Source organism: Sinocyclocheilus anshuiensis, unplaced genomic scaffold (assembly GCF_001515605.1).
Source record: "Sinocyclocheilus anshuiensis isolate Anshui unplaced genomic scaffold, SAMN03320099.WGS_v1.1 scaffold1850, whole genome shotgun sequence".
Lineage (NCBI taxonomy): Eukaryota > Metazoa > Chordata > Actinopteri > Cypriniformes > Cyprinidae > Sinocyclocheilus > Sinocyclocheilus anshuiensis.
Window position 1 is genome coordinate 6,374 of NW_015542429.1, and position 13,808 is coordinate 20,181.

The 13,808-nt window shown below is 36.6% G+C and overlaps 1 protein-coding gene across 5 annotated transcripts; it reads right to left on the reverse strand.

Moving 5' to 3' along the window:
* Positions 1-728: 728 nt before the first annotated feature.
* Positions 729-4,307, reverse strand: lhx8a (LIM homeobox 8a). Of its 5 annotated transcripts, none has more exons than XM_016493008.1 (8): positions 4,102-4,307; positions 3,024-3,161; positions 2,682-2,803; positions 2,099-2,319; positions 1,830-1,933; positions 1,623-1,718; positions 1,255-1,435; positions 729-1,064 (listed from the first exon to the last, which is right to left on the reverse strand). In XM_016493008.1, the coding sequence occupies exons 1-8, from the start codon at positions 4,153-4,155 to the stop codon at positions 988-990; spliced, it is 993 nt and encodes a 330-aa protein (XP_016348494.1). In that variant the 5' UTR covers positions 4,156-4,307; the 3' UTR covers positions 729-987. The 5 variants fall into 5 exon arrangements, with proteins under 5 accessions (XP_016348494.1, XP_016348492.1, XP_016348497.1 ...); XM_016493006.1 differs by lacking the exon at positions 4,102-4,307 and adding an exon at positions 3,413-3,553; XM_016493011.1 differs by lacking the exon at positions 4,102-4,307 and adding an exon at positions 3,716-3,802 and having other exon boundaries at positions 732-1,064.
* Between the last annotated feature and the right edge of the window lie 9,501 nt (positions 4,308-13,808).

Sequence of the window (13,808 nt, forward strand, 5' to 3'; positions counted from 1 at the left end):
CCAATTTGCTGAGAAAGATCCTCGGGTCTTGCAAGAAGACTACTTCTAGCAATCATTGTGCTACACGTGATAATAGTCGGTCCAGTGCATCCACATTTGTCGCATTTTATTTAAACATACAAAGTTGAATGCTCTTGGTCTGCATAACTCAATACTGATATCCTAGCAAACTGCTTTTTAATGCACTGTATCTATGAGGTGTACAAAAATTAAGCATGATATCAGACCAATATATCAAAATGGACAGTGTCTAAGTGCAAGAGCATACAGTAAAACACTTTGTATGCCACAAAGAAATCAAATTTGTTTAACATTATTCAGATGTACAGTTATGGGTGCATCTTGAACATTTGTTTGAATTCAATTATAATGTTTTCTTTCACAATTCATAATGTTTGTAACTTAATTTAAACGGCATTTAATAACCAGTTTAATTTATTGCTCAATTAGAATTATTTCCTAGAAGGTTCCTAGAAGCACAGCAAACTTTCTACAAGTTTTTCCAACCATATCTATACTCACAAAAGAACTCAAACCTCTGATGATTCAACTAAAGGTTCTCAAGCAGAATCAGTATATATATAGCTTTCATTTGATCAATGATAGAGACAAATCCGATTTTATTGGCTTTTCTTCACCTTCCAATTTTATTTAGAACAATCAAAAAAATAAAATAAGTTTGTCAACTAAACCAGAAACTAAGAACTCCATGGTAGTTATTTTAAAACAAAGTGCTCAATCACATACAAGAAATAAATTAAATGAAATTTATTCCATCACTATATAGATAATATATATTTATATATTAAACAAAAACTTCAGGCTTTTTTCACAATTAAGACTTTAAACATTGCAAGACAGATATCCTTCAGTAAGTGCCCATGAAAGAAAGTAGCATGGGTCTTGTTCAATAGTCAGTATAAGAATCAATATTTCCTCATGCTGTCCTCTGGAGTCTGACCCGACCATGTGGCAGCAGTGGACGTCTTAGGCATGGCTAATGGGCAGCTGTGTCATTGAGTGCGGCAAGAGAGGCTGCAGAACCAGTGAAGAGGGAGAGTGGACTACAAAGACGAAAAGTTAATGTCTAGTCTCAGCTTCAGTCATGAAGAGCTGCTAAGTATGTGCACTAAATTAAAACAATAACGTATAAGTAATATTTTATTTTATTAAGACTTGATTTAGCTAGTATGAAAACGCATTTAAAAACAATGCACACATACATAGACTATAGTGATATTCCACATAACATACCATCCATATAGGAGTGTAGCGCAGTCAGCATAGGGGTGTCTACAGGGGCAAAAGCAGTGTACTGAAATTCATCTATTAGAGGAGAAAGCCGAGTGGACTGCAGAGATGACACTGGTGCGCCTGAAGAGTGATTTGGGCTAACATGCTTCTTATGACGAGCTCGACAGTTCTGAAACCAAACCTGAGCGGCAGATGGATGAAGTATTGACAGTACACTAGTATAGTTATAATATATAATAGTAGTAGTAGTATGCATGAAAAGTTTCAATAAAATAAATGCAAATAAAACCAATTTTAAAAAATGTATTGAGATGTATAGCGCATATATATATATATATATATGCTATACACGCACGATAGATAGATACCTGAATAACCCTCCGACTTAGACCAGTTCTTTCTGCCAACTTTTGTAAAGTCTGGGCATCTGGATTGTTGTCCTGAGCAAACTGGGCTTGCATTACCTTAATTCACATTTAAAAAAAATAAATAAATTGAGCAGCCAATGCAAGGAAATGTTTTTAAGTATCTGGCATTTTTTCAGAAAACATTAAGATAAGAACTTCAATATTAACCTGTAGCTGGTCAGCTGTAAAACTTGTCCGTGCCCTCTTGGCTGGTTTAGGCTGATTTACTTCCTGCTCTGAGGGAACAGCTCCCTCCGCATTCACTCCTTTTCCTACAGCAAACCACAAAGTCCATCAACAAGAGCAGAATTTAACTGAAGCTCTGGATTCATAGGAGCTAAATGAATGCAGGAGGAGTTACATTGTGTTCATTTTAAACATTTGAGAAGATATACTAGATAACCATTTAAAATGACAACATATTTGCAAAATCTAACCATTCTCCAGGACACGTTTCAGGTTGTCCAACATGCAGTCGTAGTGCACACGACACAGAACCCTCTCATCTACCAGGGCAAACTCTTCTCCTGTGGACAGCTGTCTCTTGCAAGAGAAGCATGCAAAACAAGCCAGGTGGTAGGCGTTTCCTTTTGCTCTGCGGACCCAGTCGTTTGAATGGATGTTCCTACCACAGTGAGCACAACGTGTTCCATACTTCCTGCAAGAAAAAGTCTTTGATAAGAACTTCCATCTTTAAAAAAAAGAAAAAAAAAAAAAGAAAAGTTAAACAAGATTTTGTGGCATTTCATTGTAGTGAGGCTAACAGCAGTTGTTTGATACAGCACTCCAGGAAAAACCACAGGGAAGGAATGAAAACACTGGTCGACTATTGTCTACCTAAAATGTAATTAAGTATGCAGTGTTTCGGTAGAAAACTACAAAATTTTAAATCACTTAAGAAAACGCAGAGGCGTCCGCATATTGATGATCGTCCATCGACAGCATGACAGTACTTCCAAAGTTATTTTCAGTATTTATTTTTCATAAATTGGTGGGGGTGGGGGGGGATATCTTCTTTACCTGAAGTAGTCCAATTTACAGAATATCTCCTTTTCTTTCATATAACAGCTGATGTGTCTGCCCAAAGATGTTTGGCACACGCTGCACGATAGGCATCTCACGTGCCAGCACATGTCGTTCACCTGAAAAGCAACATTTTTAGGTTTCGAACTAAACATTTGCGTTAAGAAAAAAGAAAAAAGAAAAAAAAAAAAAAAAAAAAAAAAAAGCAATTTCAAGCCGTCACCAAACAATAAGATTTAGTTGGGACTCGGGAAACCCAGAGCGGAACGACAATTTAGTTACACAACACTCGTCTGAAAGATTTGTTGTAAACGTAAAATATTTATATTTAATACGCACCTTCAACAGATATTTGTCGACGATCTCCGTGCCACAGCTGGTACATATGGCTTTCTCTGTCATGGCATGAAGTGAAGAGCCGGGCGACAAAGACGACGACGAACACGATACTTCTTCAAACAGCTCTTGGGTTTTATCCTGAAAAATCAAAGTTTCGAGTATTTTAAAACGTAGCTAAATAAACCAAAACAAAACTCTGGCCACTAAATAGTAGGCTAGTTTAGGAACGAGAATTCAGCCTTGTCGTTCAGGAACATAAGTAAGGTCAGTGACCTTCCTGTGGTCTTTCAGAAGTCTTTGACTAAAAAATAAATAAATACATAAAAGTATGTAGTCCTCAAGTTCAGAAATGTGTAAATAATTATTACTACTATCACTGCGTTTATAACCTGATGCAGCTGTATGGTGTGAGGCGTGCAGAGGACTGAACCTGCACAGGGCGCGGGCATGACGAGAGCAGCTCAAACACACTGTATAGCCTGCCCGCTAGCGCTGCCGCCTTTTAACCTGGGCGGCCAAACGACCCATTAACGGCCACTTGCCTTTTTACCATGACAACCTCTACAAGCGAGCAAGGAGAGGTGCAGAAACACGGGCGATTCTTAACGCAGAGCGTCATCCTCTTCATTTTCATGCGCTGAAACTCAGGTAGATATTAACTGGTTTTCTGTCGCCTTCAAGGGCTTGTTTACCCTTAGCTATATGTTGCTTTCCAAAGTGACTCTCTTTCTTTCTAAACCATTTTAAAGTATTTCCAAACTCTCTTTAGAAAAAACAACTGCCACCGTGACAAATAAGAAAACAAATCCCCCGATTACTTAATTTAAATTAATTGCACACAGGCGTTGCCTGAGGCGCAGCTGATGATGGTACCGTAATCCAGAAGTGAAGGCTGTTTCAGTTCTCGCTGATAAAGAGGAATAAATATATTTTGATCATTTTTATTAATTAAAATCTTCCAAAATATGGAGATCACATAAGGATTCGTTAATAAAACAAGAAATTAAAATGACAGGAAATAAAAATAAAATGCACAATAAGACATTTCAAAAGTATAAGCAATTCATGTGACACTTACAGTGTTCTTGCTTGGACTTTCCTTCGATGTGGTTTGTTCATTTTTCCAGTACATTGCCCAGTATATTGTATCCACTCTCAGATCTCTTGTGCAGTGAGAATTAATCCATATGGGTGCTGCAGCTGAATGCACGTCGTGACCATGTTTTAACTCAAACTTTTGTTTTCCTTAGTGAGGGTGGAACTTTTCCCTCATGTTCTCTCTACTCTGGCCGCACCTCCCTGTCACATTTACAAACGCCTATTATTTGAGTGAGTTGCGTGAAAAAAGACTTGTAAACAAACTATAAACAGCATAATATTTGTTGAATCGAGAATGCAACAATTTTGTTAAATACGTTTTGGAAACGACTTTTTAACTAACTACTTTTACGTATAGCAAATAATATAGGCTACAGCAGGTCTTTTTCATGCATCGGTTTAAGCCCGATTGCACAACGGAATTATGTTTGTTTCATCGCAGTAGGCTACCATCAAGATAAAATTTTCACATTTTTAGTTTTCTGAAATCTGCCTGTCATATTAAAGAGCAGGGATAACTGATTTGTTGCAAAGAATCAAATCATTTGTATCATCGTATTATTACGCGGGTTTGACAGTTTGTACATCAACAGTCCCACAGTAAATACATCTAGGTTTGGAAATCTGCATGATTAGATGGCGATTTATGATTAAATGAAACATTTCGAGTTAAAATAAAATAGTTTGTACAAATATTTCACCGTGTTTCATTAGGGGAGAGTGCAGATCACTTAACCTGCCTATAAATTGATTGCCAATATAATTGTCGTTTGTTTATTATTATTATTTAACAAAACCGTTCATTTTTATTGGTTTATGTTGATATTACTGGTTGAATTAGTTGGTTTGTGTACTTTCTATAGACTACTACCTTTTCATATATTTAATTTATTTTTATCTTATGTTCCACTTTCTAGCTAATTTTGCATCGCTATTTCTCACTGCGCACTGTTGCTTCACAATAAATGAATGTTGTTTAAAATTTGTTTTCAGGTCAGGAGGGTAATTATAATATTTAAATTAAAAACGAGCTGAATGAGAAAAAAAAAAGCGTTCTCAAATGGTTAACAAAATAGGATATGTAGCCAAGTCATCCGAAGTCAATCACTAATTGCTTCCGCTGAACCGACGTGTCAAGTATTTCGTCTAAATATATTCACATAGCCTATTTGTTTACATAGGCTATGTGAATTTATGCAACATACTATGTTGCATAAATTATAAAATGTGAATGTATATTTAAATCTTTCAACTCATTGATATATATTAACCATTTTGTCGTCCACCGTATGGACGGTGAATAGCATTGTACTATTATTGGGTTGTAGCTATTAAATGTCTAGCCAGACATTTTAGTCGGCTCACATATCTGCATATGAAAGGACAATGACGTCTAAATTACAAAAGCAATATTATCAGCTTCCACTCAGATTATTCTTGGCTCTGTGGATTGGATTATGTGACGTCGAGGATGTAAATCAGTTTTGGATATGCGAAAGGTGTCGGTCAAGTCAAACAGCGTTTCTTTTCTTTTCTTTTCTTTTTTGCGTACACAACTAGCAAGCAGATTTATGTGGTTTATTTTTGCTATTGCAAAAACTTTATGACATGACCGCTAACAGAGGAACGATTTCTGATTTCATACAATGTTATCTTTATTGTTGTTTATTTGAATGCGTATTACATCACCTGCTGAACGTATGTTGGCTATTCGTTATTTATCCTCTTTTCACATGCTTCAGAATTCATCTTATTTCTTGATTTTGCAAAGGAGTGTTGTATTAATATAAAAAAGAAAATCCCAATTTAGTGCGCTACTCTATAGTTTTGGAATTCTAATGTAATAGTTTTTGGAATTCGAATTTAAACTCCTGCGCTCTCTGTCTTTCTTCCTCTGTTATGTATTCCACTATTTCTTGTATTGTTTTCAGTTGTTCATGTTATGTCTTCCAATTTCATTGGTTTTAAATTCTAATTTTGTATTTCTATTTTGCCATAATTTTCTTATTCTATAGATTTTATTTTCTTGATTCTTTATGTACATATGTATATGTTTGTTAGGTTTTGTGCTTAATGTAAAAACCTTACTTTATGACTAGTCTGTTTTGTCTCTGTATTAAGATGGGTGGAAAGATTGTTCTACCTACGTGTGGTTTAAGTGGTGACCTACTAACTAACATTGTTCCGGTACTGATTCCATAGCAAGTTTAGATCCCCTAGCACTGTTGACTAGAAAAAAAAAATACAACAGTTCTTTCTGGTCCTCAAGTCTGATTAGCTAAGAGGTCTATCCAGCCATGAGATATTCTACCAGTATTGCCACTGGAACTGTTTCACCATTTGTATCACTCCGCTTGCAGCATTTCTCAAAGTGAGTATCATGGCAGAGGACCAAACCCACTACAGTTTTAAAAATAGCCTACCAATATTGTTGTGTCATAGAATGTAATTTTAAGAGTTTTTTTTAGGTGAGAACATAGTTTAGACTTCAAATATCCGATTTATTAATCAGGGTCAGACTTAATGATTTGGAGGCCCTAAGAAAATTCAGCTATGGGGTTCTAACACCAACTATGTGTTCTTTTATCTTAATGAATAATATTGTGAGACATTCAGACAGTTGTCAAATGAACAAGCAATACTTAACTCAATTATTCTTACCTTTATGTTAATAATTAAACTGACTTCATTTACAACTAATTCAATAATTTAAAACTAAACATATAATCATTTTATTATTTATAATGAATTCTTTGACGTTTACCGACAAGCCCCATTCCAGAATCAAGACACTGTGGGTGTTTCTGAAATGAATGAGGGTGCTCTAGCCTTAGTTTGACTTATTTTTGTCCCATACATTTTGATTGAGAGTGAATCTCGCATTTATGTGCAGATGTGACTTCCAAAACTCTGCAGCATGTAAGTCGTCCTGTCCTATTGGCAGCATGTAAAATCATTTTATTCAAATTCCAAATGGATTATATAGCTACCTAATGTAAGTGTGCAAAAAGCTTTCCCTTTATAATAACTAAAAAGCTGTCACTCACTTAAGTTAAACTGCAATCTCGAGAAGTTCAATTATGATCAATGAAGTTCTACACTACACAATAAATCTCTTATTTACAAACACTTTGTCTAATGAGAGAATTCACAAGCACACAGAACTCGGCACTAAATAAAACTGCAGCATTTCAAAGTGGATTCTAACTTAAACACCTCTGATTGAACAAAATCAACAGATATGTCTGTGACTGGCTCATTGCTGCAAAAACATGTTGAAAATATTAATGTTTGATGCTCTCCACAATGCAAACAAAAAATATGCACTGGATTGTTTGCCAAATCTTTTTTGCCAATATTATATGGGGCAGCTGTTTACCTCACTTATTGGTTAAAGGGTTAGTTCACCCAAAAATGAAAATTCTGTCATTTATTACTCACCCTCGTGTTGTTCGAAACCTGTAAGACCTTCGTTCATCTTCGGAACACAATTTAAGATATTTTTGATGAAATGTGGCGTGATGACGTCATTACGCCAGATCTGGGTCAGCGCCGCCACATGCTCGCGTCATGATACTGTCGTGAACGCCCGTCCACAAGTGAAGCAGTAGAGACGAAAATGTGGAATAAAGTCGTTATTTTTGTTTTCTTTGTGCAAAAAAGTATTCTCGTAGCTTCGTAACTTTACAGTTGAACCACTGATGTCACACGGACTACTTTGTCAATCATCTTGGTACTTTTCTGGACCTTGAACGTGGTAGTTACCTTGCTGTCTATGGGCGGGTAAGAGAGCCCTCATATTTCATCAAAAATATCTTAAATTGTGTTCCGAAGATGAACGAAGGTCTTACGGGTTTCGAACAACACGAGGGAGAGTAATAAATGACAGAATTTTCATTTTTGGGTGAACTAACCCTTTAAGTCTGCCTCTGTTGTTAATAAAGATATTAACAACTTTTATTTAAAAATGTCAAATTTTATTTGAAAACGAAATTTTAGGAGATGTGAGCTCCTCTGTGTCAGTGGCCGTTCAGCGTTAATGAACCTACCGAGAACAGCCAGGTTGAGCATTACCAGCTAGATTTAGTTGGCCTCACTTCTACGTACAGCTCTGGCTCTGAAACCAAACTCCTAGAAAGGGATTGGACTCTCTCCTTCTCTCGAGTCACTTAGGGTGAGAGGTGTTGAGATGGTGTGGGAATACTCACAAGTCCCTGACTCTGTGCCACAGCGTTGGAGTTTTTCCGGTAGATGAGAGGGTCACCTCACTGCGACTTTGTGGTGTGGGGGGAAATCTCTGACTGTGTTCTGTTCATGCGCTGAACTACAGTTTAGAGGATCCAGCCTTTTTGGAGGTCCTGGGTGGAACCCTGGACTCCATAGTTCTGCTGGGCGACTTTAATGCTCTTGTTGGGGATGATAGAGAAACCTGAATGGGGTGATTGGGAGGAACGGCCTGTCTGGTCTAAACCTGGGTGGTGTTTTGTTATTGGACTTCTGTGCTCAGCATGGATTGGCTATTATATTCTGCTGTATATTCTGGACACTGATCTGATCACCAGCTGCTGGTGAGTTGGATAAGATGGCGGGGGAGGCTGCCAGACAGACCTGCCCAGGTGAAAAACAAAGTACACTTCCATAATGTATTTTAAGTGCTCTTTTCACGCACTAATTTTGTACTTAATATAATACAAAATATTCTTTAGTACTTCTTAAAATAAACTTAAGGCAACTATAAGTGTACTCAACTGTGCTATTTTGGGACACCATGAATATGATCTAAAATGTTCTTTTAACATATTATCTCCGTATTTAAAAATGCATTTAATCACCACTTGTGTATGAAAGATGGATGTACTACAAGTAGTAACTAAATAAATTTTTTTAAATACAGAGATAGTATGTTAACATTTTAGTTCATATTCATGGTGTCCCAAAATAGCACAGTTGAGTACACTTAGATAATCTTGAGTTTATCTTCAGAAGCACAAAATAATCATTTTTAGTATATTAAGTACAAAATTAATATTTGAAAATAGAGCACTTTAAGTCCATTATGGAGTGCACTTTTTCATCTGGGTGGGAATCCCAGACAGAGGATCCTGTCCGGAATTTTTTCAACTCTCACCTCTGGAGAAGATTTTCCTTACTCCTGGGGGATGCTGGGGACATGGATTCTGAGTGGGCCCTGTTCAAAGCCTCCATTGCAGAAGCTGCTGCTGCGAGCTGTGGCTGGAAGGTTGTTGGTGCCTGTCATGGCGGCAACTAGGGCTGGACAATAATTAAATTCAATATCAATAAATATCGCAATATATTTTTTTTCAATAACGGTGATATGATTTTTAAACACATTTCCGATATTTCGATATACATTAGCCTACCGCTGTTTCTCAGTCATACATTGATTTATTTGTAGCTGTTGACTTCCTTGAATAAACATGAGCACTGCAAGTTTCAAAATCAAAATGTGGCACGGGTGTTTTATATGAATGTATCTTTGAAGGGAACAGACTGTCTTCAGAAAAGTTTTGATGGCATTTTCATCTGATAAAGCGGCGTTCATGAGCACAGCCCTGCTTTGTGTATAGCCATTACCGGGGAAACCGCTGTTACTGCCGCTCTAAAGCGCCTCCTGCTGGCAGAGAACTAGCTCGTCTCCAGTAACATGTTTTTGTTGTTGCTCACTCTGTTTCCATTTTCTGCAGAAACTCTGAGCATTTTTCATATTCTTTATCCTGGCTGAAGCACTTTTGCTTCAATCTATAAGAATAATCAGCCTACGTTATAGTTTAAAGTTAAATATATTAATATTATTAAGGTGAGCCTGAGAGTCTTATATTTATTTGACAGTGATTTCACATTTCCTGTTTGTATGAAGGCTAAATACAAGTAAAAGGTGAACATTAATTTATTTGTGCCGTTTTTTTTCCTAAAATTTGATATATACTAGTCAAAAGTTTTTGAACAGTAAAATGTTTAATCTTTTAAGGAAACTTGCATTTATTTGATCCAAAATACAGCAAAAGCAGTAATATTGTTATGCTGCTCTTCGGAACTTTCTATTCATCAAAGAAACCTGAAAAAAAATCTACTCAGCTGTTTTCAACATAATAATAATGATTGTTTTTGAGCATCAAACCAGAATATTAGAATGATTTCTAACAGATCATTTGACTGGAGTAATGATGTTAAAAATTTAGCTTTGGAATCACAGGAATAAATTACATTTTAAAATATATTCGAATAGATAACAGTTATTATTTTAAACAGTAAAAATATTTAAATTTACTGTGTTTGCTGTACTTTGGATCAAATAAATGCAGGCTCGGTGAGCAGAAGAGACTTCTTTAAAAAAAACTAACAATCTTACTGTTCAAAAATTTGACTGGTAGTGTAGTTTTATAGGAGGAGGTTTCAGAGACTTGGCAAATTCATTTTTCAAAAGTTTGGAGGTACAGACCTTGTGGGAGTTCTTGGCAGTTTTTCTGAGGCTTTTTTTATTTATTTTTTTACAGTTGTTCATAACGATATCGGAATTATATCGTATCGACCGAAATTTTGAAATATATCGTGATATAAATTTTGGCCATATCATCCAGCAATACTTGGAGGATTGTCCAGGCTCTGCTAAAATCGTTTGCAAATTACGGTTCATGCAGACTTTAAAACTGACTTTGGCTGTGGCTCAATTTAACCAGTCAGCAAGATTTGATATTTGTAGTCAATGTAGGTTTTTTTCGGTGTAAACTCTAAAAATACTGTAGATCAACTCAATACAAATGTTTAATAGCAAACATGTTGAAGTTTAACTGATAGGCAGTCAATTCATTAAATAAGCTAAGAAAAAAAATTTCCACATGAAGACCCAAGACTGGCAGATCAACATGCTACTTAAATAATCAACCACCTGCACTCTCTGGAGACAACAGGTAAAGACAATACATGTTCAGTAAGCGTGACCGAGACATATGGGTAAGCAAGATGAAGATTTGAAGAACAAGGTGAGCTTGCTGCAAAACAGTATGAAGTAACGCAATAAAAGAAAACTGTCTTGATATGTGACAATTGTGATGAGCTGGATGCTTATAAAAGGAGATGAAATTAGGAGTGGCTAAAGTTCTGGAATAGCAAGGAGAAGATGGTTGTTCATATTGATATCGGAATTATATTGTATCGACCGAAATTACGAAAAATATCATGATATAAATTTTGGCCATATCGTCCAGCCCTAGCGGCAACCCTAGAACACCAGTGGTGAGGGAGACCGTCAGACAAAAAAAAAAAAAGGAGGCCTTTCTGGTCTTGTTGACTTATGAGTCTTCCAATTTTGCCAACAGTTATCAGCAGGCTAGAAGTACCACACCTGCAGTGGTCAGGGAAGCAAAAACTTGGTGTGGGAGGAGATTGGAGAAGCCATGGAAGGATTTTTGGTCGGCCTCAAAGAGGTTAACCATCAAGCGACTGAGGCGGGGAAAGCATGGACTGTTTCAGGCTGTTACAAGTTGGCACAGGGACTTGCTGAACTTCTAACATTTTTCTGGCAGAAGTCACTGAAGTAGTCAAAAAGCTCAGAAGTGGCAAGACGCCATGGGGTGGACACGATTTGCCCTGAGATGCTGAAGGCCCTGGATGAAGTTGGGCTGCCTTGATTGACATGCTTGTTCAACATCGCGTGGGAATCTGGGACAGAACCTGGTGATTGGCAAGACAGGTGTGGTGGTTCCCATTTTTAAAAAAAGGAGACCAAAAGGGTTTGTTCCAGTTATAATGGAATCACACTCCTTAGCCTGCCTGGGAAAGCCAGAGTACTGGAAAGGAGAATCCGACCAATTGTCGAACCTCAGCTGGAGGAGGAACAATGTGGGTTTTTGTAGATGTTGTTGTCATGATGGCTTCATCGGGCTGTGACCTTCAGCGAGTGTGAAGGGTCAGCACCTCCAAATCTGAGGCCATGGTTCTCAGCTGGAAAAGGATGCATTGCCCACTCCGGGTAGGGAGTAAGTTGCTACCCCAAATAGAGGAGTTCAAGTACCTCGGGGTCTTGTTCACGAGTGAGGATAGGATGCATCGATCCGATCCAAATCCGATATTGTGCGTATACTATTCTGTAGTGTTAAGCCCCACGAAAGCACAAAAACAGTATAAAGCACCATAAAGTCAAAGTCCAAGTGTTCTGAAGCTGTTCCATAGTTTAATGTGAGGTACAGATGAATATTTAAGCCGTTAAATTCAAGTTCACATAAACTCTTCTCTCAGCTGCAGCGGTCTGTCACCCTCCATTTAGCATTCAAACTGCGTGTCACATTCAGTGATGACAGTAAAGACAATGAAACTCTCTCCAAGAGCGCACAGTAACTGAAATTTAAAACTGTTAAATGAAAAGGCTCAAACTATCACACAGATTTAATAAACTATGCATCAATTTCTCTTTCTTTTGTGCTTTGAAATTCTCTATGCGGAGCGCTGCACGCTCAGACTCCGTGTTGCTTCAAGCGCATCATTCTGCGCACAGGATGCGCATAAGCGCTTTGTGCCGCTCTGTATTGGAGCTTTTCATATTATAATACTTTTGCGCAATGAAAGGTTATTTATAGTAATGAAGGCAGCAACATATGATAGATTAGATTATTAATAGCTTTTCTTTTAACGCTATTTTTAACGCTTTTTAACGCTATTAATAATCTAATCTATCATATGTTGCTGCCTTCATTACTATGCTATACATTTAAAAGAAATGTCTTTTAATTTTATAGTTTATAGACTTTTACTTGTTTTCATTAATGTTTTTTGCAACAATACAAAGAACAATGTGTAACATTTTACCAGATTTAGTTCTACACCTTTTCACTTTTATTTGTTCCCCACTAAATAATGTTATTTCACTAAATGTTTAGATTTTATACAATTGTGCACTCATGATTTTCTAGAATAACTTTTACTCCTAAATTATCCACTAACCTAGTTTATAATAGTATTTTTGTCATACATTATGATCAGGGATTGAAATCAACTTTTTCACTCACCAGCCAATTTGGCTACTAAATTTTTAAGTTACCGGGCATTCATAACTTCTACTAGCCCAAAAAAAAAAAAAAGACAAATACACCAACAGTTTGAGGCCGTCTATACACTGGGCGTGACAAAGCGACCGTTGCAAATCATTTTGTCAGTAAATACACCAAGCCGTCTATACACTGGGCGTGACAAAGCGACCGTTGCAAATCATTTTGTCAGTACTAGGGGTACTAGGGGTTGACAAAAAATAATATCTCAAGTGGACAGCTAGTTTTTGATATTCTTCATATTCTGTGTGGTCAGTTCACAGCAGTGATAGAAATTAAGCTAATTAAGCTTATTTAAATAGATTTTTAACTTTTATGGGCATTCTTACCTTTATAAAGCCATTTTTTTCTAAAAGTGTACATCATCTTTTGAGTCAAATTCTTACATTTAATCAGTCAATTATAATAATTGCATATGAAGTGGCATTTAGATGCATTTACACATGTTAATGCAGCTTAGGGGGACATGGAATGCTTTAAACTGCAGTTACTGCAGTTACAATAATGTTTTGATATTTAAAACATGAAATGTTGAATATTGATATTTGAAATTATTTAAAATATTTAAAAAACTTTAAATGTGAAATTAAAACCGCCAGTAGGTGGCAGCAAGTCACTGTTAAGT

Bases quoted from the DNA above. Each gene is read 5' to 3' on its own strand.
- lhx8a (XM_016493006.1), bottom strand. From the start codon at position 3,472: ATGCCCGCGCCCTGTGCAGGTTCAGTCCTCTGCACGCCTCACACCATA. The intron at 1,436-1,622 runs GTATCTATCTAT...TCTGCCGCTCAG, and splicing joins TAAGTCGGAGGGTTATTCAG to GTTTGGTTTCAGAACTGTCG. The intron at 1,065-1,254 runs GTATGTTATGTG...TCGTCTTTGTAG, and splicing joins GCTACACTCCTATATGGATG to TCCACTCTCCCTCTTCACTG.